Source organism: Cataglyphis hispanica, chromosome 3 (assembly GCF_021464435.1).
Source record: "Cataglyphis hispanica isolate Lineage 1 chromosome 3, ULB_Chis1_1.0, whole genome shotgun sequence".
NCBI lineage: Eukaryota > Metazoa > Arthropoda > Insecta > Hymenoptera > Formicidae > Cataglyphis > Cataglyphis hispanica.
In genome coordinates, this window is record NC_065956.1 from 533,121 (window position 1) to 557,478 (window position 24,358).

The 24,358-nt window shown below is 35.0% G+C and overlaps 2 protein-coding genes across 4 annotated transcripts; both read right to left on the reverse strand.

Moving 5' to 3' along the window:
• Position 1: 1 nt before the first annotated feature.
• Positions 2-2,329, reverse strand: LOC126859529 (uncharacterized). Of its 2 annotated transcripts, none has more exons than XM_050610926.1 (2): positions 418-2,329; positions 2-329 (listed from the first exon to the last, which is right to left on the reverse strand). In XM_050610926.1, the coding sequence occupies exons 1-2, from the start codon at positions 1,976-1,978 to the stop codon at positions 286-288; spliced, it is 1,605 nt and encodes a 534-aa protein (XP_050466883.1). In that variant the 5' UTR covers positions 1,979-2,329; the 3' UTR covers positions 2-285. The 2 variants fall into 2 exon arrangements, with proteins under 2 accessions (XP_050466883.1, XP_050466882.1); XM_050610925.1 differs by having other exon boundaries at positions 2-2,015; positions 2,093-2,328.
• A 360-nt stretch (positions 2,330-2,689) lies between these two features.
• Positions 2,690-23,752, reverse strand: LOC126859523 (WD repeat and FYVE domain-containing protein 3). 2 transcript variants are annotated; one of them, XM_050610910.1, is made up of 47 exons: positions 23,474-23,752; positions 22,703-22,939; positions 22,250-22,495; positions 22,007-22,165; positions 21,696-21,888; positions 21,410-21,596; positions 21,134-21,315; positions 20,710-21,061; positions 20,495-20,616; positions 20,119-20,402; positions 19,771-20,037; positions 19,403-19,693; positions 18,946-19,319; positions 18,559-18,848; positions 18,110-18,325; positions 17,850-18,022; positions 17,552-17,780; positions 17,330-17,466; positions 17,037-17,220; positions 16,671-16,942; positions 16,278-16,507; positions 16,010-16,177; positions 15,665-15,873; positions 15,402-15,577; positions 15,159-15,307; positions 14,878-15,076; positions 14,304-14,661; positions 14,020-14,224; positions 13,426-13,846; positions 13,087-13,296; positions 12,751-12,939; positions 12,356-12,649; positions 12,046-12,281; positions 11,700-11,955; positions 11,408-11,619; positions 11,185-11,317; positions 10,953-11,106; positions 10,634-10,868; positions 10,279-10,502; positions 9,949-10,202; positions 9,435-9,662; positions 9,066-9,257; positions 8,748-8,922; positions 8,429-8,675; positions 8,100-8,354; positions 7,588-7,785; positions 2,690-7,482 (listed from the first exon to the last, which is right to left on the reverse strand). In XM_050610910.1, the coding sequence occupies exons 2-47, from the start codon at positions 22,925-22,927 to the stop codon at positions 7,365-7,367; spliced, it is 10,308 nt and encodes a 3,435-aa protein (XP_050466867.1). In that variant the 5' UTR covers positions 22,928-22,939; positions 23,474-23,752; the 3' UTR covers positions 2,690-7,364. The 2 variants fall into 2 exon arrangements, with proteins under 2 accessions (XP_050466867.1, XP_050466868.1); XM_050610911.1 differs by having other exon boundaries at positions 23,530-23,633.
• Positions 23,753-24,358: the final 606 nt, after the last annotated feature.

Below are 24,358 nucleotides of genomic sequence, written 5' to 3' on the forward strand. Positions count from 1 at the left end.
AGACTTGAGCATGAAAAAAATGGCTTTACCCCGAATATATCATACTTCAATAAATAATACCACACTTTGCACAATCACTCACAAAAAAAATAAGTACGGACACGTCCGGGATTTTATCGTCCTCGGATCTCTCTTTGGCACATTTGATTCATTTCTTGAAGATACGATCAATGCAGAGATTCAGATGCAATTCGCAGGGAATCTCTAGTACATGAAAAGAACTTCTGTCACCCTTGTCCAGCACTTCTAATACAAACTCAATGTTGAAGCTCTACTGTACCACCGCTAGGGGTGGATTATGCTGCGATCTAATAGCTCCAGCGACGCGTCTGAAAGGCAATTGGAGATGATAATAGGCACAATAGGGTAAAGGATCCCAGTACACAAAGAGGGATTCTTTCTTGTCCAGTACCGTACCCAGGAGATGGGGGACCGTCTGATCGCCGGCCGCTGGTTGTTTAAAGGCGCTGGTCACGGCGTCAGACAGCGATTGCCTGTCTAATGTGGCCGACCTAACCGTTGAGTTTTGCCTGGAAAAATGCCGACAGGGTTTCCATACGAGGCGCGGATGTATTCCTGTATGACAAATGTAGGGCAGACTCACGCCCACGCGACAACCTATGGACACTAGCTCGCCCGTCTCCTTTGACATCGCCAGCTGGAAACTCACATGACCGTTGATTCTGCCACCAAAAGAACGCGAAAAGAATCGTTCAAGCCATCGCATGATCTCGGGGCGTTCCTCGGGTATGAGTCCACCCCGATCCTCGTCCACCCGGCAGGTCACGTTAGCCACTATTCGCGACTCCTTCAACGTGGTGCAAGTGATGAAATGATCGCCGGGATCACGGATTACCACCCAGGGTCGCTTGTCGCTGATCTCATTTTGCCGCTGGTTTCTCAACTCTCGAACGGTAGGCGGTAATAAAATCTTGGCTCGATCGCGCATCACGGCGGGACCAGCGGCTAGCATCATGTACCTGCCGGTACGAAACGCGTTTTGCTCGTAGAGCGCAAACAGGTCATGTTGTGATCGCAACAGAAAATGCTGCGGAATCGGAAGACCGAGCAGGCGACAACGTCGCAGGAATTCTAAAGGATCGTCCAGCGCGGTTACCTCACTGGCGTCGGGCACGAAACATTCGCAACCTATGGTCTCGAGATGCGGCTTCGCTAGGGCATCGTAATAAGCGGTATTGGCGGCGCTTACCGGTATGTAGTAAGCCACCTTTTCGCGTTGAACTATATCTCGCAACGTTTTTATGTACTCGACCACGTTTTTAGGTCCGGGCCGCGGTATTGTGTAAAATTTAGAACAAGCGATGGAGAATCTGGCCAGACAAAAAAGATCTTCGAGCTCGCATACCACTACCCGAGCGCCCGCCTTGTAAAAGTTACGCGCCAGATGTACTGCTTGCACCGTGTTGCCACCACTGATGAGCACACATCGCTTATTGCGCGATCTCTCGTACGCTGAAGTGTAGAGCACAGTGATGAACCATTTGAGAGCGGTGAGCGGAAGTTGCAGAATCACCCAGAACAGGCAAACCCAGGCTGATGCCCATAGAGCGGGCGCCCAGATCACGTAACCGATGGTGTTGAAGATACCCCGGAAAAAGCCTGATAACAGACCAAAGTACCAAGATAGAATCCAGGACAGCAAAGAGCTGCTCTGTCGCTCGATGTTGCTCCGATCTTGATGAGTCGTCAGCTGCTGCTGTCGTCTCTGGAAGCTTGTCACCATCGGCAAACTCGAGGTTGATGACACCTGGGAGAAGCTAGCCTGCGGCGCTTTGGACGTGGAAATGAATATATTCGATGTCGAACGTTTCAACATGGACACGGGCGACGACATCCGAGGAGGCGACCTGGACAACGGTGAATCGGATGCTAGCGGTGGTGACGCGCTGTTACTTCGCGACATTGGCGGGCTGGTTGACCATAATGTTGAGGGATTCTCGCTCGAGCAGGCGGGCATCTTTGTTTCCTTCCGTTCGATTTCGCTTTAAAGACCCCTTTTCGGAGAGAAAGGGATTTTATGAATAAAAGAGCCAAGCCGATTTATAGAAATCCTTATACCAAGGACTCATACCTCTTGAAATCTTAAGAAATAACTGGTTGGTTATTTCAGCGAAGAAAAAAAAGATATGGATGAGACGAGATAGAAAAGATGAATTTCCTCGCGTACTATCTCAGGTACTTTTGGATGGATTTTCGCGAATGCGATTCTCACCGGTGGCGAGAGAAGCGATCCGGGATGTCGTAACATACACAATGCAGCAGATCGCGGAGAAGCGACAACGGCTTCGTTCGTTATATCTGCATACAGAGCTTTAACTGAGGCTGGACCTCGGTCATCCCGGTCTCTTATGAAGTCTGCATCTCGAACGTACTATGAACCGGAGCCTTATCTAATCATCACGGTTCAAACAGCAACGAAAGAAAAGAGTCGCAAAAATATGCCGTGGATGTATTCTCATTTTTTTTATCTTTTTGTTTCATTTTACGATGGAAAACTATAAATTTATTCACAAAAAATCAATTGTTCACCCGATTTTATATCGACAAGTAATCTGATTTGTTTAAATACATATATATGTATACATGTTTGATTTTATAATTAGGCAATCGTTTGATCGATGATTGTTGTAATAGATCCAATGTACATCTACAATCTTATTAATTATTAATTCATTGTAATTGAGATCAATTTGTTTTAAGATTATTAGTTTCTATTTTAAAAGTGCATCTAATTGCAAAATTTTGAACAAAAAAAAACCTTCACAGAGTAATTATGATTGTTTAATCATAATTATTTCAGTAAAATGTTATGAAAAAATAAAATTAACCAAATATTATCCTCTTTCTCTAAAATCGCGAGACAACCGATATAAAAATGTGATATTTTGTATGTGCTTTCCAGCACATACAAAAGACATAGACGGCTACAAGATGCGAGAGAATACTGATATAGAATACTAGCAAGTACCGAAAAAACAACAAGCATCTATGGAGTATATAATTAATCTTAATATATTGATGAGACGTTACATCGGTCTCAAGATATTGTCGATATATTAATGTCTGATCGAAACGGGATTTCACAAATTTTAAGTTAAAATTAACATTTTTATCATTGGGGGAGAAGAATAATGAATGAGACAAATTCATTTTTACTACAAAAAGCTAAAATAATAAAAGATATCCTACAATATTTGAGAGATATTTAAGGATAGTATGTTCTCTTTTTTTTTCTTTTTTTGAATACAACTTTATTTCATACATTTAGAATATACTTATCTTGTAAATTATATAATACGTTATGGTCTTATATTTGGCTTAATGAAATACAATAATTTGCTGTCTTTAGAATTTGTTTGTTTTCTCTTTGTTGTGTCACGGCACTTGAGCCAGTAAGTATAATCTCGACCACTATTCCTAGAGATAAATGAAAGTATCAATTCTGTAAAGTTTTCATATTTTTATCCAAAGTTTCAGTAAAGAGATTACATTCTCGAGGAAAGTCCGTCGAAAGGCAAGACATTGAATTGACTTTCTTAATGTTAATATATATATATTTAGTGTTGTAGTATTTTATGTGTTTTAGAGTCTCTGTTACTCGCATACGCTGATTTGATATAATAAAGCAAAGAAGTAAGCGCGTAAAATGGAGAGACACATTATTAATCGATTATTTCTAAAAATGTTATTTCTTTTCGATTTATATTAAAGAACAATGTGGCGTCAAAGAAAGTGGTCTTGCAATTTAATACAGTGTTCAAAGTTACGCATGCGACATTTAATAAATTATTATATTTCACTCATTAGTTAAATAAAGACGTAATTTTTCTTTTACAACTTTGGCCCATTCAATATAATTATACCAATCAGAATCTATACTATACAATGTTATACGAATATCTAACGATACACAGTCGGCTCTAGCTACATATATTTATATATGTATAGTGATTGGTATATATATATATATATATATGTATACATGTAATTCCTATGCGCAGGGGTGGTAAATGTGTACAGGCATACAGACGCATAAACATTCATATAGGTTCACACATACACACACACACACATCCGTCACATATATATCAGGTATTACAATATATTTTATATATTCATATATGAATATATAAGATATTCATATATTACTCTTTCTCTCTATATGTCTCTCTATCTTATCATACATTTTTTAAGCAATAAATATCTTTAGATGATTCTCTTTCATTCTATTTTTATATACAATTTGAAATCTAACTGTATAATGCACAGTTTTCTTATTATTCTATCAAATCCATCTTAGTGGATAGCATCGTAGTATGAATGAAGTGACGTCGCATGTGTCATTAATTAAAATTTCCTCTGTACGCTATTTAAAAAAATATTGTGAAAATATATAATTTGCTAATACAATATCGTATAATAAAACGGTTACTTATCACCATTCTATAAGAGAAATTGTATGGTTGTTATACTATCACATATAAAGTATATCAAAACATAAATATATATATCTTTAAAAATCTAATAATAAAAATAACGTATCATTTTTTTTTATTAAAAAAATCTCCATAATAAGTTTCTATAAATTTTTATATATGCTAAAGCCATATTGTATTATACTTGGAAATAATTTGCATAGTAGTATAACAACGATACAATATAGAATGTCTGTTAAAAGTATCACACTCTGATTCTTCTGATAAACTATATGATAATCCAAAAATCTATGTGGGGTACTCAGCATAATATATTCTATTTGTATACAATAATTATAAATAATACTCTTCATCATAAAATAATAAAAAGTAAAATCTTTTCAAGTAGAAACAACTTTATATTGTATATGACTAGAAATCATAGTTAAATCTATAAAAAGGTAATGTTATTATATGATTTATGATTTAAATTATGCATATATATATATATATATGCATACTCTGTTATATAATAATTAATATAATTTTCCATAATTTTTCGCGCAATTTAATTATTTAGTTTTTTCAAACTATGTTTCTTCTAACTATCAAATGATTAGATAAATATAATCCTTTTGGTATATCTTTTAAAAAAATAACAAATATTAATTTTTCATGATTATTTTAAAAAAGAATAATAACACATATATTTAACTATTTTTCAGAAAATGTACGTTAAGTTACATCTATCGTCCGATTTTCTATAAAATCCATTTATAGAATCGACAAATCTTTTACTCGAATAAAAAACAATATATAAATAATTGACGATGTGTAAATTGAACTAATATGCACAGGAACGCATAGATATTTCTTATGCTTGAAAGAGAGGATGACTTTGACGCGTGCGTATAATTTATATATTTGAGTGTGCCAATATTCTTTCATATATTATCATATCTCTCTGTATTGTCTACTTCAACTTTCTTGTCTCTCTTGTATAGATTTTCGTTCAAAGAACCTGACAGCATTGTGCTTATAGGATCGATTTGTATTAACGCAATGTTAACAAAAAAAATTCAGTAGAAATACATTTGCCTATAATTTATGATTGTATCTCATTCACTTCAACTTATGTCTTTTATAAAATTTGTGCTTTTAAGGAAGTGGAGATATATCATTAGAGAGAATACGAATGGTGGAATCGATTGTTTGAACAGCGATATAATTTTTGCAATTTGAGAGTCGGTCTCGAAATTTTTTGTCAAACTTTTCAAATGTCTGTCGTTAATATTTGGCTTTTAGTATTGTAAGAAACTTAAACTTTTAGGAGGTACCCGTACTATAATACAGCGCAAATTATTTAAACTTTTCACAGGAGCTTTTAATATATCTTGGAAATTATATCTTGAAAATCAATCCCACACAATTATTTCTATACACAAAAATCACGATACATTGATTTATAATCATTTGTATTCCACATTTGTCACTCTGTTAAAAACATTAGCTGGTGTGATTTTTACTTATGGTTTATTATTTTGTCTATGATTTTGTTTAAATATCCTACAATTAATAATAAGTGTTACATAAATACGGTATTGTCTATTATGAAGTTCTATGCCTTTGGATAAAAGATCAGCAGTACACATTGCAATAATATACTTTAAATCGTAATACAGTCCTTAAATAGTATTTATGTACCATATATGTACCATATGCGAAAGAAAAGTGAAACACACTCCTTGGTTGAAAAAAAAAAAAAAAAAACAATTGTATACTTATATTTGAAAGAGATACTTTCCAAATTGGCATCCTCTATGAGATGATTAGTACAATGGAATAACAAATGTATAAAATAAGAAATTGAGATACTTCACATATTATATAAACAAACAAAAAATTTATCCCTCTCAAAAGAATAATCACAGTAATATCTAAACTTTTCCGTGTCTTAAATAAATGTGAATTTAATTATAATCAAACACATATTCAATTTTAACATATAACATTAAATGTTATGTTTTCCATTAATAACTTAATGCAATAATTAGTAACAGTACCGATATAATAACATAATCGATTAATCTCGAGAGCCATTGATCATTCCGGCTAAATTAAAATATAGAAAAAAAATCACAGATTATATAATTCTTAATTTTATAAATAATAATAATATTACATGATTAATGATAGTTGGTAACATTACTTAATGCATTGATTAGAAATAGTATAAATTTTGCACATTACCATTTCCTGGCATAATGTACTATTTATAAAGTACAATATGCAATAGGTACACATACAAGAATTTGTATTGGATAAATTTGGAAAGTACATCTTATATTTCCTTTAATCTTATGGGTAACATATACATGTATCTAAATTTAATTAAATTTCTTATAATTTAATCTAAAATGTAATGAAAAAATTATATATACAACTTTATACAAACCTGTCGATAATAAAGAACAATTAAAAATTATGTATAAATGTGTATAAATTATATAATATTTTAATGCATTAGAAAAATTTATTTCCTAAAAATTCAATTGGTTTATGCATGACTTGAAACATCGACAGGAATGTATAATCCAGCAAATGATTCATACTTTGTTGTTATTTCTCCATTATCTTAGTAATAGAAATGTCATCGAAATAAAAATGCAACAACCTTTACTTATGCAGATGCAAATGAAATTACGATTACATTAACTCATCTGTTAAAAAATGCAATAAATTGTGTATAGTTCAGTTTGCATAGGATAGAACGTACATACATACACACACTTCTTCGTGTTCGTGAACAGAGAAATTCAACTAAAAAGTTAATAGGTACACCCAAGTATTTACAACCCGCTAAGATAGTTTTCTGTATAATTTAACGATTTATATATAAGATAAGACTCTCATGTGTTGTGTATCATATTAAGTATTACTCTCGGTGGAGTTATTCTGAGACCGTAATGACGAATAACAGCCTTGACAAACTCTAACTGGTTTTAAGATACCAAGTCTGGATATCTTCGACTCGAATCGACTGCATCTATATATAAAAGTAATTAACTCGGCTAAATATGTAAAGCACCACACTAAATTTTCCTTTCCTTTTTTTTTAACGAAACATAATTACTATTTACTTAAGACTTACCTCGAGCAGAATACTTGTCCACAGTTGCGGCAATGATGCCTTCTTTCATATAAATTGAATCGGACGCCACAACCAACGCAAGAATCCGCTCCTTCGTCTTTCAGCCAATGATCGGCGACCGTGCGTCCGGGTTGTTCGCACACGCTCCATGAAAATACTCTACCACGAGTGTCACCCACATATACTGTTCTATGATCCCTAAAATCGAAATATAATAAGGTGACATATAATAAGGTAACATACCTTATATTCTCAATTATATACATGTAATTGCATATAAAAAGGTCATAAATATATTCAAGAAAATTATAATTGTATACTAATATAATTGTATACTAAATTAAAATATGATATTAATTTTTAATTTTAAGTTTATAAATATTTTTGTTTTGTATTTTATGAATTGCTTTTGAATTTATTTGATAAAACAATATATAAGAGTATGATAAAAATCTTAATTGTAAAAAGATCGCCGATTTATCTCGATGTTATGATATACACATTGTAAATACCTTGATACCGCTAAAGCTGTGATAGACGCCGGTTCTGCATTATCCTTACGATCGTAGGCAGTATGCATCGTTAATTTACTGCGGAATACCAATTGTCTTTGCCATTTGAAGCCGTCTCGCAAGATATTTTGCGGATTGATTTTTCGCGGCTTTGTATCAACCTCGCTAACCATAACGAAACTATCGGTCAAACTGGTATCGCTTTTACTAGCCCTTAATGCTCCTTCCGAATCCCCTGGATTGCTGGTAGACTCACTATAAAATACGATAGAGTTATATCTTACATGGAATTTATACTGACTTGTATTTGATTATCGAAATTGAATTACCTAGTTTGTGTGCCCTCGCTATCAGCTCGTCCGCCACCTTCGCTTTTTCTAAACATCGGATTTCCGCGACTCTTTCGACGCAATACGACCAAAGATGCGTGATTATTCTGAGGCGAAGGTTTATTACTAGAACCGTTACTCGATTCATTATCGGAGCATTCCTCTTTTTCCTCATGTAGTCTGGAAGCTTCTTTGGCATTTTCCGTCTCGGAGAGACTACTCTCAGAACCGCTTTTCATAAGTATACCTTGAAGCAAAAAGGAAAATTTGTTATAATTTAAATGTTTTCTCATCAATATACATGTAACAAATTATATACCTGATCCCTCGGCAGATATACTCATTTGTTTAACCAATTCTTTAACTCTCTTCATTGTTGTTTCAGTTTGGTTCTCCTCGGTGCTTTGTTTCTCGTTCTTTTCTTTCTCGACAACCGTTACTTCTTCAGGCTTCTCTTCTTCTGCGGGTACTTGCACGTAATCCATCGACCACATCTGCAAAAACACAAACATCTATATCGCAAATATTTTTTATCAAGTTTCGTTGTATATATATCAGATATATATGCATCTAAAATAATTTGCAACGTATATATATATATATATATATATATATTAGAAAAATAGATCTATCTTACGCGAGCAACGCCATCAGTAGAGCCAGTCATAATAACATTCTGCGAATCCCATTCGTGAGTTTGACTGAAAGCGACGCATAATATCTGTTGCATCCTATCGGCGCGGCCGACACACGTATTAACGCTCGCTAATTCCTCCCCATTGATACTCCATACATGTAACCATGTAGCTGCGCATGTAGCTATGTCTCCCTAGAAATATTTAAAAATTTTTTAAATAGCTAAAGATACTTTATATGTCTACTTTTTATACAATTTTATACAATTTTTTATACAATTTATATATAATTTATATATTCATAATATATATATATATATATATATATATATATATATATATATATATATATATATATATGATATAAATACCGTTAATTCATTTATGGCTACTGCAGCAACTGGTCCAGCATGTCCTCTAAGCTGACGCACAAACAAGCACCGGGATAAATCCCATATAATTGCTGTACCGTCTCGCGATCCGGACACGATAACGTTGTACGCGGGACTGGACGATAAACATGTGACTGCATCGGTATGTCCGTACAGGCACTGTTTTATAGAAAGTTGTCGCTTGGCATATTCCCAGACTGTCACGACCTAGACGGATATGTGTATTTAATATATACTAATTAATATGTACTAGAGCATAACTAAAAAATTTGAGAGAGAGAGAGAGAGAGAAATAATTTTGATAACACGTTTTCACACTTGAGTGAAAAACTGTCATTTTTAGAATAGTTGTATCGAACGTACTATTTTTATATTTTTCGATTCTAATATAACTTTGTTCCGAAACACAACTCATTATTATAGATTATTGCGAGGAAATTATTATTGAGAACTATCTCGTGTTTATAATAACTGTCTGCTCTGAAAGACTTACAGAGCTGGTGCCAGCGGTAACTATCAATTTGGAAGACGGACAAACGCACGCTACTATCTCCCCACTGCTTTGCATCAAGGCCTCGCCGACAAAGATGGCTTTATCGCTGTCGTAATTCCCTATTCTGAGTGAATGATCAGCGAATCCCCATGCTACGTATTTGTTATAAGAGGGAGGAATAAGTGTCTTGTTTTGTTCCACTGCCAACACAGCTTTGTCAATGTGCAATATCTGTCCAACGGGACCCTTTAATTCTGTAAACGATGTAAATTACATAAAATACTTTAAATACATAGCCCCTTTTTGTAATGGAAAATCAAAAATGCAAACCTTTAATAGGTTGTAACGATGGTTTCAGATTATCGAGATTATGGAAGAACAATTTGTCAGACGTGGTAATACTTAATCCAGGAGTGATAGGTCCAGGATCGATCACACTAGTCCTCTGCGTCATTTTTTTTGCCGGATGCGGCTTCTTGAATAATTGCTTAGGTATTTGGCCGAAATTATTGATGAAACCGATAGTTGCGTTCTTCTTCAATGGATCATCAATGCTACAATTAAGATGAGAATAATTTTCTAATTAAAAAATTTTTATTTTAGAAGAATGACACGAGAGATAAACGCAATATCTTGATAATTATAATTATAATTATAATTGCAAAATTATCGTGTACAAACTGACTTGTAGATATCGACGTTGCCTTCGTAGAATAAATGATGGAATACATTGACAGCTTCAACAGCCGCCGAACCGTTTTGCTTGCATCCAAATATTAGATCGATCCATTGATGAAGATGCTGCGATACATAATCGCATTCTAATGCGAGTCTATGTACACGGATAAATTCGCGAGGATCCTGCTTCGCCCAAGGTGGAAGAACGATATCACCGAGTTGAACACCGCTTTGTTTAGAGCCTGCAAGAAAAGTATGCACATATAATCAGACGACGTAAGAAAGAAACAAAAATAATATATCACGCTCAACGAGATCTAACTTACCCAAATCAAAGCGATTAGAATTGTTAAGAAATTCTGGGAGGTAAAAAAATTCCGGGATAAGTTCTTTCACGTCTGCCATATTATGCTTGGAAGCAGATAACCACGCCTCCTTTATGCTATTAAACATTCTATCGGCTAAATCGAAATGTCCGCCCTATAATCACATTTTCAATTATCACATATATAAAAAATAAGGTGCCATATTGCCGCTTCTGCAAACTCATGTACAAACCTGTAATCTGAGGAAATGTTGCGTGAACGGTTCCATTCTCACCAGATATGAGCATACTATCATTGCTGACGAATAATGCGTGCCATAATGATAAGGAGGAGTCTCTCCGTGCGGATCGTCCCATTCCTTGTATCTGTACGATGTGATGGAAAATAAGTTGTGGAAAACAAATCTCTCATCACATATATCGTTACATACACATACACATATACTTTCTCCATACCTTTTCTTAAATTGGAGCAATCGCTCAGGACTTTGCGCACCCATAGGTTTGCTGAAATCTCGAAATGTCGATGAATCTGTAAGATCAAGCTCCTCACTGTCGTAATCAGCCAAGATCCACGGAAATATCGGATATTGCATAAGATCGTTGTAACTTCGACCCGCCAGAGTATTTAGATGCATCAGGTATTGAAAGTTGGATATTTCTCCTCTCTGTGCGTATGAAAATGTCAATACTTAATAAAAAGTAAAAAGTATCTATTCTCCCACTTATTTTGTGTATTATTACTAACCACCCATCTTTGAGTGACTGATGTTTCTCCTATAAGATTTGAGAGCAATCCAGTGGCCTGCTCGACATTCGCCGTTCGCCTTTGGCCAGCTACAGATTGCTGAGCGTTGTCGGCGATCGCAGTAGCAAATGTCATGAATCTTTGATAGACCTTGTTCCTGACCTTTCGAGGAAATGCCAATAAATAATTTCTACCGTCTCCGCTAAACACTTCCAATGCCATAGGTTGCAATAAGTATCGTCTCTTGTGTACTTCCCTGCGGATAACGCAAAATAGTGCAGGTACTAATCTATTATTCAAATATTATACAAAGAGAAATATATTCTTATTTTAAAAATATATATACCTGATGTCTTCGTAATTAAACTTGGAACACTGTCTCATTGCTCTAGATCTTCTAGGAGATCCCGGAGACGGCAAGATTGGTTCGTATGCCTCTGGCAAACTTTCTATATCTCTTATCTCTCTAGACTTCAACAATGTAAATCCATCAATCACGTAAAAATGTTCCTTTCCAAATAAAAGAAGACCCTCAGTCGTGTCCAAACCTTGTATTCTTGCGCATCTAAACATGTGGCTTATCTGAAATATGTAAATGAAAATATTATAAAAAAAATGTTGCGATTTTAAGCATATCGATTGTATAAAACAGAAACCTTTTCATGTTCCTCAAGGAGACGTAATAACGTTTGATTGTCTGGAACAGTTTGATTATTTTCTTCCTCCTGTTCATTATCCTCGGGCGCTTCATCTGGTTCACTGGCATGACGTTCTAACGTGCACGGAACCATCGGTGGTTCGCTCTCGGTAGAAGTTTCATTAACATTTAACGGTGTGTCGTCTATAACAGGGTCTCGTTCGCGTTCAAACATTCCCGATGAATTGCCAAGCTGCTTCAGATAGTACTCTTTACTATCCCAGCTCGTCGCTACTTTGTACTTTAGCTGTTTCTAAATATAGATAATAGATCAATGTATTATGGCTGCCAATAATACAGAAACTCTTATATTTAAATTTTGTTACATTTCTAATGCATTTTTTGCATACTCACATTATCAGGATGCTCTAATTCAGGCCGATACGGATAATGTATGTAGAAGAGTTCATTCTTCATCATTTTCTTTCGCATTCTACATGGTCCTTCTGTCATATCCAACATCCATTTGTCGAGCCTGGTGGGTGTCGGAGGTCCCCAAAGACCGCGTTCCCTAGTCAATTCCGTCTCGGTTTGCAGCCATTCCTAAAAATAAATTTAAAATTATTTAGACTATTTTATCGCATGTTTATTCTTCAATTAGTGTAGAATATTTTTCATCTAAATTTAGAAGCGCTACATACTTTCATAAAAAAGCAAAATTATTAAACAGGAATAGATAGGATTTCTTACTTGATATACATAACGCTGAGTGTGCAGATTTGTTTGTTGATGTTGCAAACGTCTCACTGCAGCGAGCTCTCTGACTAACGCAACATGTTGCTCCGTCCATTGAGCAACGGTGTTCTGATGTAATCTAAGTCTTACGCGTACAGATTCCTCCTTTCGCACCTTTGTCCGACTTGCTAATCTCGTCAAGCCTCCCGTCACTTTTTGGATTTTCTGCAATTTTATATATATATACATGACACTCTGGTTTTTCAAATATATACTTTGCGTAATTCCTTTTTATGTATAGAATATCAATATCCACACATTTATATTCACAGCGTACTGAGAACTTTGACATACCGATTGGATCTGATTGTGAAGTTCCCAAGGAGCTCTGTACGTGGCCCTTCTTTCCGAAACTACATAATTTAGCCAGAGCTTGGACGCAGCTTCGTGAATCTGTTCTCTCACGACCGACAATTCCGGTGCACGTTCATTATTCACAGGCGCCGGCAGAGTCACTTTAAAAACTTCTTCTATGGCCGGTTTCTTACATACGTAGAGTTCCTCCCAAACTCTCGTTGCCGCTACAGCCATCAAATTGTGTCCTTGGTGAGATGTCAATCTATCATCGCTGGATTCCACTTGCGGATTAACGTGCCACGTAGTTTTCATGTTAGTGTCCAACATGATCTTTATATCAGCTGTCAGTTGCAACAGACAATACGTCAAACAGCCGATAAATTCTAATTCGTGATTACCAGCGCCGAACACTAATAATCTAAGAAAGAAAACTTTTTATGTGATTAACTCTTCTCTATATCAGGATTGAATATATATATATATATATATATATATATATATATATATATATATATATATATATATTATACAAAAGTATATAACCGGTATGTATAATATATACATGTAAAATATATAAATGTGTATATATACCTATGAGTAGTAAGCTTATGCAATGCTTCCAATACCGCCATTTGATCGGCAATAGAATCAGTCGCACGTGACAGTAAGAATAAAATTGTCCTATTCAGGCAGTGATGAAGGCCTTCCATGCTGACAACACCAGGTCGCCTCTTTGCTTGACCGATTAATTTGACAATAAAATCGAATACTTCGTGCGGGTCTTTTGTCAGAGCACCTTTATGAGAAATTAAATAATCATTATTAATTATAATTAATTACGCACACCATGGATGAACTATTATAGGGATTATTACCTTGCCATAATTTATCAACTATTCTGGCTGCCACGTAACAAACATTGTTAGTTATATTGTTAGCCGATCCGCCGGGAACAACAGGCAAAGCAGCCTGCTCCCCGATCAACACATCCGCAGCTAGCAAGTGTTCCATTAATATAGATAACACTTCTGTTTGATAACGCATTTGCTGTCCAGTCGACGCATGTTCCGGCCACGCTTCCAGAACGAGATCTATCGCTGGCGATTTGGTCGTCACCGGCAGCGAAAGCGAATCGACGACGATAACTTTAAAAAAGTCCATCACGAATTTCTTTGCGGGATGATTCGTCAATCCTACATCTTTCGACGGCGATCTCACTAATACTGGTTCCTGCTACAATAATTAATCAATGTTGTTATATCGATTAATCTTATAATATAAGTAAACATATGCAAAGAATCTCTCTGATCTCATAAGTTTATATAGCAAGTTTTAAAATATCTATTGTGTCTGTAATACGAAATCCTTATATAACATTTAATTTTACGTAAAATTGAAAATATCTCGTTTTTCAGAGAGAACATCTCGTAGAACAAAGAATATAATTACCTCATCGGCTGGGGTACTAGCACCGCTGCTATCCTGACTAGAACTGACAGGTTTCGGAAACAAGGTCCCAGCTAAGGCACCCAGAACTTCCGCGGACATAAAGACCTGCATAAAGTCGGTGAAGTTGCGATAAAGGAAGAATAAGAATTGTATTATTGTCACCGGATAATCATTTAACCATGCTGGTAATACTTCCGGGCTGTGAAAAAAATTAATTTATATCATAATATATATATAATTACATATTGAAATATTCTTTATTATATAACATATTAACTCACTTGTTTGAGTGACTATTCAACATTGTTCGCACCATAGCTAATAACGTGACCATCGCCTCGGGACAAAGATTAATTCTGCTGGTGAAAGACGATAGCGTATGATTTGCCGGGACCCCGAACATAAAGCTCCAAACATTATCCAAATCGAGCTGATGCACAATTGTAATAATACATACATGGTATTACTATTCTTTATATATTAACCATTTCAACACAAAAACGCGCGATTAACTCCATGTTTACCTTCGAATCCGTAGGTAACAATTTCACAGGCTGTCCCATCATTAGAGCAATAAAGAGAAAATAAAGTTCCGGAACAAGATCGATATGTTGCGGAAGTAACCAGCCCAGATGCTGAAATCCTGGTACGTGAAGCCCAGATGGTTTAATCTCACCAGTAGACATTTGTTGATGACAACCTACATGTATGTTATGATTAATGTATACACAAGTAATATTTATAAAATATTGATATATGAAAAAACAAAGAAATTGCTAATATATACCGAGTGCTAGTGCCATTTTGTTGTGATCGGTATGCCTTAGCCAACCACCATTGCTTGTGCCTTCTTTAAATTTTTGCAAAATTGATTGCACTGAACATATTGCCACGAGAATACGTAATCCCCAGACAACTGTGGTACTATGAAGATCAGACTGGAGGAACAATAATACCCAATCTAGGCCCAGAACTTTGGCTACTTCTTCGCACATACTGCAAATTAGTATAATTGCAATTGTACTTGATACGTATATTTTTGATATATGCGTTGACATACATACACATACACACACACACACACACACACACACACATATATAAAAGTATTTGTATATATAATTTTTCTTACTTTACATTAACTTTGGATCCATTAAACAACAATGAGTGTAAGAGCTGTAAACAACGATTACGTAAAAGTATACTCTCTCCTTCTCCGTCCTTGATTCCTTCTCCTTCTCTAAGAATTAAATGTTTTTCAGAACATTGCGGTAAGGTTGCTACAATAAATTGCCCAAACCTGAATAAAAATAAAAATTGTAAAGAATTAACATAAGTATATATATACAGTTAAATAAATGAAATAAGAATTGGTTGGATGAGAACAAAAAACTGCTTACCATAATAGGTCAGCCTGTCGTGGTTGACTCAATAATATACTAAGAAGCGCTAAAAGAATCTGTCTAGTGCTATTTAGTTTTACGTCGCTCAAAATATGCAATAATTTATGTACTAATTGTAAGTCTCTCATTAATCGCAGATTAGTTCGTTTTTCACTGGACTCTGCTATCAGTTCGTACAAATGTTCGAGGAGAGATCTCAATAATTCTCCGGGTGCTTCGTGCCAAACCTAAGAACAATTTATCATACCACAATACAAATTTTTATAAAAAAAATAAATTCGTTAAATCAATGTTGTCTAAACGTTTTTCTTGTTTACCTCCTGCTTTCTCGTTCGCGTAATATCACAGCTCTACATGTGTATTCAATTATAAAAACTTTTCTAGACTTACTTGTAGATCACATAAGAGGTCTTGAAATGCTGTGACATTAGGAATCGCACTAGTTTCTCTACCACTATCGACCGTCCCCACAAGACTGAATGTCAAGTGCAATATATGACTGTTTAGAAGAGGACATTTTCTTCTTAATAACATAGCTAGAGTCTGATATCCTCTTCTACGATCCATTTCTTGTTGGGCCGCTTGATTGGATCTTACTACGCAAACTAATGCTTTTACAGCTGCGTATAAAGATTCTACATCTTGGGCCATAGCTATTAAACCTTTTAAACAGATTTATAATATTATATTATTAATCTCATCTCTCATTGTTACAATACATATAGGTATCGTTCGTCATTTAATTCGCAATCCTACCTAATAACACTGAACATCCTCCTACATTATCGATCATAGTAGCTACTGGTTTAGGACTAAATACACGAACACCAAGGTAACCAACGACCACACCACCTAATGCTCTAGCTGGACCGCTGAGATGTCCCGCGGAATTATGAAGAACCCTAATAGGCGTAGCATTCTCATGGGATGACATTCCAAGCTGTCAATAACAAAGTAATCAGATATTAATATAAAATTTAGTTTTGAGTTTTGCTTTCTTATTCTTTATCTTTAATAAAAACAGAAAAAATATTGAAAAATATTCATACTTGTTTGGCTATTGATTTATTATCAGCTCGGCTATACACTTTCCTAATTTTAGCTAGAGTCAATTGTGACATGGCTTTTGCATTCAATCCAAATACAACTTTTTCTTCAGCCACGAGAGGTCCTAGAGGTTCAGGGCCTGCATGTAATAAGATATAATATTAATAATGAATATTTGTAAAATTATGTTTCAATAAGAAATATTGTCATTGCATATTTAGTACCACTCAATTGCGGAGCTTGCAAACTTCCCATGTAATGCGGTCCTAGTCTAAATAAAGTGGCAATATTTTGAGAATTAAAAACTTCCTCCACCAAATGACATGGTCCCTGTTTCCATGTCAATCTGGAATATCTACGCCAACAAGGCGGCGTACCAATGTAACCGTAAACTGGAGAAGCCACTGTTAAGTTGGCTGCTCCACCTCCAGGAACTTGCGTGATATAATGAAGCTAAAAATACAAATATATATATATATATATATGATTTAGAATATTAATGAATCTCAATACGTGTATTACCTTTTGACTATGGATATGTTGACCGTCTAAATATAATGAAAAACTCGAGTTTTTAAGAACCGCGCGATTCAACACAATAGCTATGTGATGCCATTGTCCTTCGTGAAGTAAATCAGGACACCAGACTCGGGCACCGCATTCACCCGTCCCTTCGGGCTCCCATTCACCTGTATCTAAAATGCGTATTAATTTGTACGCATTATGTTTAATACGCATTTAATTTTTATAATTCTTTCAGAAAGTATTACACACAAACTTACTTTGCGGAATAGGTGTCTCCTGAGTGGAAACAATGATAGCCTTATCTCTAGCGCTAAGAACAGCAGTCAGACAAATTAAGTCTCTCGCAGATTGCGGAGTACGCACTAGAGTGAGTAATCTCACGCAATGAGGATCGGTTCTAGGATCGCTAAACTTGTCGACACATATCCATGTGCTATACGTTAACCCGGTCTGTGGCGGGAATAATCTATCACCTACAATAATTTTTTATATACAATTATTTTTTATATAATATAGCAATCGTTATATATACACAGTGTACAGTTTACAAAAATAAGCCTCGTTTTTTTTCATTATTATTACCCGATACATCACACATTTTTATTATATTTATTATTCAATTACTCACAATAGAATCGGCTACACTATCTTCATTATATAACGGTGAAAGTACATACATAATAATTATAATTAATATATTGTGTACCTGATCCAATGCCTCCCAAAACGCTATTGTCCGCGGAGACAACCGTAGGAGGTGTGGTACTTTGCGGGGCGACACTCGGCAAATATAAACACGCGAATCCTTCGGCACTCATATCCAATTCCACGAAAGGTGGTAAGGTGCACGAACCATGAGCTCTAAAGTCCTTGGGTGTTGTCATCGACACTAGCGTCTTAATTCGTGTTAAAGGGACTGGTCCTCCTCTAGGCTTGCTTGGATCGATATCGTCCAGCGAGATACAACATAACGGATCACCCAAACGTAAAAACTCTCTGGAAGAATTAAATTGTGAATTATCATTGTGTGAGACTGTTTAAATGTATCCTTTTCTAATTTCCTTTTCTTCTTATAAAAGTATTTTTTTCTCACCGTAAATCTCTTGGTTCGAGGGATTGCGCGGCGAGTCTCTCTATGATGTATTGCAAAGGTTGATGAAGCGGATGTGTCTCATCCTGCAAAGCAATTCTACCCACGGACAACAATTCTCCGGCCATACCGGCTTCACACATGACTTGCTGATTTCTTTCCGATCGTACTAAGCTCTTGATTATCTCCGCCACGTATAATTGTAAGGCTAGCGCCATTTGTGGATTAGATGGTTCGGAGATAGATGGAAGTAAGTGAAGCATTCCCACCACTATACCGGGATGAACTACAATCGGCTCGGGTGCGGGTGGGCTTAGATTTAAGGAATTTATAATACATCTCTTGCTATTTCCAGGAGAATCAAATGATCTCTGTTGCTAAAAAATACAACGCAGTGTTATAACATTAACTGCATTAATTTAACAAAACTAAAATGTTGATACTTGGATAAATAGTATACCTCCACGCTATTTTGCTTATGACTTGGAGATCTTATGCCTACATTAGCTAAATTTGGTTTGTCAAAGGAATCGAGTGCCACATCATACAGCAAACGTAATAATAAACACGCATATCCCAATGTCTTTGGCATATCATCTGGAAATACCGGTTCCAATACACTGCCAATAAATAATGACACTAGCATGTTATGATAATTCACAGTCGGTATCATATCCATCTCAGTGATTTTTGTTTGCGTCGAAAAACAACCGAGAAGACGTAAAGTATCGCACAAACTTGATTGGCAGATCTATACAAAATTGGCATTATTTTTACATAAATATAAGATAAATTATATAATTATTATAATATGGCTTAAATTTATACCTCGTGATGGAAGAATTTCGCATTTGCTGGCTCAAATCGCATAGCTGTACTTATAGTATGAAATACTACATGTAATAATGTCAACAATTGACTTTCATCCTGCATCGTTCTCTGCACGAAATCATTGCAAGGTTCGTTCCTTTCCGATCTTTGCAAACCTAATTGATTCTCCAGTGATACCAGAACCGACATTACATAAACGAAGCCTCCGACTTTTCGAAAAACCGTTCTAGTCCTATGCGATTCTCGTAAACAGGCTAACAACGACTGCAAAACCATATTGTATTAATCGTTAATAGCTCTTCACGAATCTATAATCAATATGGAAGTAAATGATATAAGACTTACTTTTAATATATGCGTTTTTAGAATCAAAGCATTAGGAGGTGCTGAATGCATAACTCCCAATAGCGTAGCCATGTCGTCATCACCACCTGCGCTGAGTATCAATTCTCTAACAATACCGAGTGCTTGATACCGGCAATCTACGTAGGGCACTAGATTATGAGCGCAACGTGCGCCTCCACATTCTCTAAAGACATTTGCATTTTGAACGTTACTCGCTAATAACGTTGTTAAAGCCTCCATTATTAAGGCACCCAACCGTTCGTCCTCGGGGCATAACGTGTATTCTAAAACAATATTAATTGTCGAATTTTATATAATGTCAAAACTTATATATAAAAAATTATATGATATGATAAATGTCTTTAATGAAAATTACCTAATCCTTGATCAATTGCAGCTTGCTTATCCTTGAGTAATGTTGCATATCGATGAAGACAAGTCACAAAAACTTCTAACATACCAACTTCTCTATAAACGTCTTTAAATATAGTATTGTGTCTGAAAAGGGCGGTTATATTTAAAATTATTAGATACATTTTACTTGTGTATTTTCAGAAAAGAATTTCTTAAATTGTTTTCAAGGTATCTTACCTGAGTATATTGAGAAGAGTCTCCATACACATGATAGAGCAAGAAATTGAATTGTTCGTTTTTAATAAGATAGACAGAGATATGAGTTCTTTACATGGAACAAAATTAAGTTGGAAAACTATAAATTCCAATAATTGAAAGAATTTTTCTTGTATCTCTGAATTTTTCAAATGAATTTTTTCTGCAAACTGAGACAAAGTATTTTGTCCCTCGAGAATAAAATAATTCGCATTGTCGCTGTGATATACACTAGATATCGCATCCAATATAGTGCAACATAGAAGTGGTGAATTAGATTTTATAAATACAGATTGTAATACTTGGAATGCTTGAATATTTCGAACGCTTCCTCCTGCAATATGATAAAATGTATCTTGTATATTTTCATTTAATATGTACAACATTTCACTCTCTGTAAAATTACCTCTGTTACTGGGTTGGGGTAAGGTAAAGCCGAGCATTTGAAATAAGGATCCCATACTAGCTTGACTTGGTTTCAATTCTGTATGACCACACATTGTTAAAGATGCTAACATTAGTACCAAATTTCGGATAGCGTCATGCGCTTCCGCTCTACTATCTTGTTCTAATCTTGATGGAGCGTGTCTATATATGGAATTTTTTTTTTAATATTTTTATAAATATTTATCAATCTTTTATTATCATCATTATTTCGTATTGTTACAAAACATTTACTTACTTTAAGAGAAACTCAGATAAAAAGATATAACCCTGACAAGCACGAAAGTCATCCAGCAATGTTTGAGAAACCTCACTGGAATCTTTTAAAAAACAGAACACTGTTACAAACATTTCTACAACCTCTAATGGTGCCAGCTCAGGTACACGTTGCATATTATCAATACAAAGTGCTATACATCCTTTATCTGTAGATAAAATAACAGAAATTTAAAAAATATTAAATAAATAATCTTTTACATGAAATCAAGATTTGTAACAAATATAAAGTAAAACGTTAAGCTTACTATGAATATAAGCTACTACATTCTGTGTAAGACCATGTCGGGACAGCGTCATCAAAACTTCGGCGGCACTTTTACGCCACATAATATTATACTGTGGACACCAACTGGTTATTGCTGAGAACAGTAAGGTAAGATCGTCCTTACGAGCGAGTTCTTCCGCTGGATAGGGATGACTACATAATCTTACCAACAACTGTAAGTATGTTTATACAAAAGAATAAATTAATCAGTCAAAAGAAAAAAAAATGATCTGTTGATATGATACTGTTCTAAAATATAAAGAAATATATAAAATATATGATATATATCACCTGAACAAATATTTTTTGTAATAATATCCTACGTTCTCTAGGAGTGAATTCACTATTTGTATCTGTAATATCAGCATCTTCCTCGTTCATTTCGGGTAAATCAAAGAACAGATATAAACATTTCACCAAAGTTGACGGAACTGAAGCAGCAGTCATGGCCTATAAAAAAAAATTTTATAATGCAAAAAAGTTTTTATGTACAAATATATCTGTATGATCAATTATTAAAAAAACTCAATTTACTTGTATCAGAGAAGTATCGCCTGCTGCCAACAAATTCAATGCAGACAACAGCATCCAACCATTACTCGATTCTTCACTATTTTCAATTTCTAAAAACTTGACAATAGCACAACTTGCTGTCTCGGTACTCTGATTGCTTGCTCTTCTTCTGATTTCAGATACCATAAGTCTTGATACTTGTTGCGTAAAGGCCAAAATATCCCAGAACTTTTCATTCATATCTCCTGATGGACTAGATCCAAATACCTAAAAGCATGTACACACATATAAATATACACAAGCAGATGGCTTTTTATAATGAAAATAATATAATGATAAATGTATGTAGAAACATCTTTTTTAAAATAAAAGAATAATTTTAATATTGCAAAACAATTTCACATACTATTTTATAAGACTAGAATAATTTATATTAAAACATTTTATTTTATTTCCACTTATCATATACTTCACCTTGCAAAATAATGGTAACATGTTATACAATTTATCATCACGTTCAGTATCGGAAAGGGGATGTGGTGGATGAGTATATTCGGAGAACAGTTTTTTCAGATGCATAAGCCCCAGAGCAGTGTGCTGAGGATTTGTGCCTCCAGCGCAATCGTCTAAACCACCAGTACCGCTTGAACCCATACCTCCAACACCGGTACCTCCTCGTAATTTGCGCATTATGTTCATACTTGAAATTTGCTAAAACAGAAAGTTCACAATTTATCTTCCGACTCTGTCTAGTGTTTTTTATCCTTAATATTTTAGGATGCAAAATATTTTCTTGGACTAACGGATTATGACATGAGCTAAATCGGCATATTATTGTATAGAAAAAAAATTGAATTCTTTTAGCAAGATATTATTTTCAAACATCAAAACTACTATGCACAGAGGAAAAACAAAAAGTTTAAAAATAATTAAAAATATAGAAACAAATTTAATTTCATTGTTATTAATTGACATGTATGTGAGAAAATTTGTAGAGACAAAAATAATATGAACTTGAAACTCCAACATAGTTGATCAATACAAAGCTTTGATCAATACGAGCAAGCTATTTTAATGAATTGACGAAAAAGTCAATGTGCCCAAAAGGAACGACGCAAAATGAAACACATACACACACTACTTGACGTGAATGAAACGGCGGAAAAGATACGTTCGCAATAGCGATTTCATACTCGGACTAATTGATAAAAGAAATACACTAAGTAAAAATAAAATATCCTTTACATGTGGAAATAATAATGACCGTTCAGCAAATACGTTCGAACATTTGTCGTGCTAACATTGCGAGTATTAACATATCGGGCAGCATGAAGAAGCGCGTGAAAATGGCACGATGGTTTCGCGGAAAAACCAATAACAGCTTCAGCATCGAATCGAGCAACATTCGTCGACAATCCGCTCGGCAATCAATGCATACAGATCGATGACATCGCTGTCCGTCAAGCATCCGGCTCAATATTTACGTCCGTCCGCTCTCTTAAAACGTCAGACAGACCGACGAGATGTCACACCGCGGCGCGGATACATACACGCAAGCACGCACACACTCACACACATCGTGAATCCGCCCACGAAACCGCGTCATCCGAACCGTGAAATAATCATTGACGCAGACCGCTTACGCCAATTGCAACAACGCGATTAGAATTTACCTGAGACGCGTCTCCGGCTTGAAAAATTCTACATTTTCTGTCGGCAAATTACATCAATTCTCACGGCGGCGACTTTAATATTTCAGTGGCGGCGGCCATCTTCGTATATTTGACAGTTCGCTCGACCTACACGGTCAACGCGATACGTCGATAAGAGATCACGTGACTGCTTATACGAACAGACTTTTTAAAATTCGATTTAAAAAAAAAAATTTCTCGTCGTGCAATGTAAATAATAATTAAAGATTAAAAGACTAATCATTATCGATTTTTATCAACATTATCAATTTATTTGGAAGAACAAGATTACCTGATTGAAAATGATGCCGATTGTATTTTCTCTGCGTTAAAAAAAAGCGTGTTATAAAAAATATCTAAGTATATATTATACACATACTTTATTTTCTAATATTTTATATAATAGATACAATGAGACATATTTTTAAAATTAAAAAAG

Coding starts and splice junctions, on each gene's coding strand:
- LOC126859529 (XM_050610925.1), bottom strand. CDS start 1,978: ATGCCCGCCTGCTCGAGCGAGAATCCCTCAACATTATGGTCAACCAGC.
- LOC126859523 (XM_050610910.1), bottom strand. CDS start 22,927: ATGAACATAATGCGCAAATTACGAGGAGGTACCGGTGTTGGAGGTATG. Junction 21,597..21,695: donor TGTAGTAGCTTATATTCATA/GTAAGCTTAACG, acceptor TTTTATCTACAG/ATAAAGGATGTATAGCACTT. Junction 18,326..18,558: donor TTTGGGAGGCATTGGATCAG/GTACACAATATA, acceptor AAATTATTGTAG/GTGATAGATTATTCCCGCCA.